The sequence below is a fragment of the Gavialis gangeticus genome, unplaced genomic scaffold (assembly GCF_001723915.1).
Source record: "Gavialis gangeticus isolate Ggan-Ray unplaced genomic scaffold, GavGan_comp1, whole genome shotgun sequence".
Classification (NCBI taxonomy): domain Eukaryota; kingdom Metazoa; phylum Chordata; order Crocodylia; family Gavialidae; genus Gavialis; species Gavialis gangeticus.
Genome location: NW_017729004.1, coordinates 47,555,704 through 47,559,588, shown reverse-complemented (window position 1 = coordinate 47,559,588; position 3,885 = coordinate 47,555,704). Strand labels below are relative to the sequence as shown.

At 45.6% G+C, this 3,885-nt stretch overlaps 1 protein-coding gene across 2 annotated transcripts in view; it reads left to right on the top strand.

Moving 5' to 3' along the window:
* Positions 1-3,885, top strand: part of LOC109291349 (macrophage mannose receptor 1-like) — a 121,818-nt gene that overhangs the window by 20,488 nt on the left and 97,445 nt on the right. For both annotated transcript variants that reach the window (XM_019508330.1, XM_019508329.1), the window contains exon 6: positions 342-488. In XM_019508330.1, coding sequence (XP_019363875.1) covers positions 342-488 — 147 coding nt within the window. The remainder of the gene's footprint in view (positions 1-341; positions 489-3,885) is intronic.

The following is a 3,885-nucleotide window of genomic DNA, read 5'->3' as shown; positions in this document are numbered from 1 at the left end:
CCTGGTTTTCTCTGATTTAAAAAAATCCCCAATTTTCAGGTTAAGATAAGTAACCCAAAATCCACATTTTGCCATGATCAAAATGAAACATCCCTATATATATGTATGTATGTATATATATGTATGTATGCATTAGTGGTGTTTAAATTTAATTATGGAAAAATGTAGATTTTGGGGTTTTGGTTTTTTTTTAAACCCGAAAATTGGGGATTTTTTTAGATTAGAGAAAACCAGGATCCCTGATAAGATAGCCTACTTAAGGGTTGCTAAGATCTTTTCTTTGGTTACACGGTCATATACTAGCATGTAACATCTTTGGTTTTGTAATCTATTTCTTCAAGGAAGCCCTTCTCCAGAGCCGGGAAAAATCTGTGCAGCATTAAATCCAGCAAAAGGTGCAAAATGGGAAAACCAAGAGTGTAATCAGAAACTTGGCTACATTTGTAAAAGAGGAAATGCCACTTTAGAGTCTTTCATTATTCCTTCAGGTACGTTGATCAATAAAATAAGTAGAGGTTATTGATTTACTTTCAATATCATATATGATCTGCAAAGACAAACAAAGGCTAAAAGCATTATCAGTGCTTTGCAGCCAGTGGTTTCAAAGGAATCCCAACAAAGAAGAGGAACAATGTTTGTTCCTTCCCAGTTTTGGCTCATCCTGTCCCCTTTAGCTTGCCTTCTCCTTGATTACATCCCAGGACTTGTATAAAGTGTCCTTCCAAAAGCAGGCACAAGGTCTCCATTGTGTCTTGGGGAATGACATGGCTAAGAGACGTTCAGATTCAGTTACTGAAGAAACAGAAAACATATTGCATCCAGCCTCTCATATGATTTATCATTAGAAATTGTCTATGAAGTACAGTCTGTTACCACATCTATATTTATAGTCAGGGGCAGTGGCCACTTCATTTCTTATACATTAGGTTTACTGTACCATTCTCAGTACAGCAGTAGTTTGGAGGACTGAAAGAAAAGATACAAAATTTCTCAAGTATGAAGGAATTGCAAAGTAAATGTAATGACATTTACAATATGCTCTTGAAAGAGTTCTGCATAATTAAGCAATTTCTAAAATGTTCACTGAGAGTTAGTCATAATAAGAATAGGTGTAGCACGTTGGGGTCCCAGGGATGGCTGTGTGTGGCAGGGCACTGTAGGTACCTACCACTTTAAGGGCCAAGCCAAGTGGCCAGGAGGTGCTTAATTGTGGCAGCATTTTAGATCCATGGCTGCCTCTATAAACAGGGCAGTTTGCTGCTGGCAGGCCAGGCAGTAACATTGCCTGGCTGCAAAGTTGCTTGGAACATCCTGGAGGTAAGGGCAGGAGCTGTAGGGGATGGCTTGTAGGCTCCTGGTCCTGGGCATGACCTAAAACTGCATCCTGTCGAGAGTGTGTGGCCTGGTGGGGCTCTCAGTGGTGCGGGAGCCCCCAGGAAATGCCAGGCCAGTTACCACCCCTGTGAAAGGCGAGTAGGGGCACCTTAACCCCAGCCCTCACCTTCAGGTGGGCCATACTCCTGGGTAGGCCACATAAGCTTGTGGAGGCACCTGAGCCTGCTGGGGGAGTGAGCCCACAGGGCCAGGCACACTTCCAGGTGCACCTGAGCCGGGAATGGGGAGCCCTGGTCCCTAAGTGCAGGCAGGAGTTGAAAACCCTGCTGACTTACTTGACTTATCAATGCTGGGGCCAGGACGAAAGGGTCAAAAGGGCCAGGGGCCCATCACGAGGGATGCCCATGAAGAACTAAGGAGCTTGGGGTCCCAACTGGGCCTGAGATGGGGCTAGGGCTTATGGAAGCCACAGGTTGGGGGCCACAGCTAATGGGTGAAGGCAACGGTTGAGCTAACTGCCTGAGATGCTTTCTGCAAGGCTTGGGCTGCAGTGTAGGAGTGGAACAGAGCTGCAAATAGCACCCCCCCGCAATTTCAGGGTGTACAATGGTCAGCCTTTCATCTTAATTAACAACTTAATTAATTACCAACAAGGCATGATGGGCGAGACAGGTGGGAAACTAGCCCTGTGGCTAATGGGAAACGACCCCCACTTTGCCACACTGTGAAACCCCCTGGTGGCGCTGTGACTGTGCTTCACTCTTCTCATAGTGTGGCCTCCCTTCTATTTCACACACCACACCTTGCTGTTTCTTATGTTTCTAAAAAGGGAGGCTGCCCCCTGGGCCTTTGTGTGGGTCCAGTTCGACTGAACCCCTACACTAGGTTTCTCTGGCAACCTACTGGTCCTCACTACACTCCAGCCCCCTCGCTGGGCCTTACTGTATAAGTGTGCTGCTGCAGGGCACCTCAGGTCTTAGGGGCTAATTGCATGGCTCCAGTCCTTCCCTACACCATGCCTCAAGCCTTGCGGGTATTATTGCAATGTCAATCTCCTGTTGGGCTTCGGGCTTCTTGGCCACCATCCCTTTCCCCTCAGCTAGGCCTTCTAGCCCGGGCCCATTGTATCGGATCTGTCTTCAAGGCACCAGCTCTGGTTTGGCCTTTTTAGGCACTAGGGCCCTGTCCTCTGTTTGTGTCTCTGGCCTCACTCTATGCCCACTCCAGACTCAGTAGTCACTCCAGCCCTGAGTCTGTCCTTAGCAGACCTCACGGTGACCGCGTGTCCCATGGGTACTAATGGGACCTCCATATACCTCCCCTACAGTGTCAGCCCAAACCACTGGTGTAAATACAACATAAACATAAGCCCCTGAGCTATAACATAACATAAAATGGGGAAGCAGCCGTCTGCCCTTTTAAGAGGGCAAACCTTCTCTCCCTTCTAGTGCCAGCATGCCTTCCAGCTCTGGGCTAGCCTTCGAGCTCCCCAGGCTCCCCAAGCCTCACTGGGGTTGCACAGGCAAGATCATCCCTGATGATAAGATAGGTTGAACAGTCCATTAAGGAACTCTTCTGCCCTGAGCTCTTCACCCTGTGGCTGCCAGGGAGAGACAGCCTGGGCTGCCTGCAGGTGCCTGCCGATTAGCTTCATTGCCTTGTTGCCCCAGCAACCTGCAGCTGTCCTGCCCTGCTTAGCTTGCAGAGCTGCACCCCTGCCTCCCCTGTTGCTCTCTTAAAGGAACAGGGGATGCTCATTGTTACAATAGGATATAATCCTGCAGGATGTTAAATGCCCTCAACTCCCATTCCTGTAAAAAGGAAGTTGGTGGCACTTCATGCCTTGTAGCTTGAGGCTTCTTAAGACCAAAAAAGAAAAAAAATCCATTTAATTCTAACACACATGCAAATACATACGTAATGTTAAACACATGGGAAATCCCATTAAAGTGAACCCTGAAGCTTTTCGATTGAGTGCCACAAGGTTATATATGAGGGTTATGGGGCAGTGGCATGCACAATACATGATAGTCCACAGCAAAATGAAATGCAAAAGACTACAGTTAACAGGGGGTCAAGCTGTTTGTTGTACACACAAAGCTCTTTGCTTTTTGTAGAGGGGATATTTATGAACTCAGTAGTTATACTTATCCCTGCAGCAGAAATCTACTTTTCCACAAGGGGGCCCTAGAATTCTAGATATACATTACATATACGATATGTATAACATATATAATTAAAACATATATAATTAAAATATATATAATTCTATATCTATATATATTTCTACATTTGGAATTAACAGCCTTCTAGTGTTAAGAGGCAAAGCCTTAAACAAAAATGTTTTGAAGCCTTTTTGTAACACTATACATTTGTGTGCATAGACAACTGTGTGTGTGTGTGTGTGTGTGTATGTTTATAAAATATATACGTACATACACACGCACACATTTGTCATTTGTTTTTCTACCTTGTTCTTTCTGCTTTTAACTAAATCATTTCTCATAATGATTTTAATACGGACAAGTGCAGGGTGCTGCACTTGGGCAG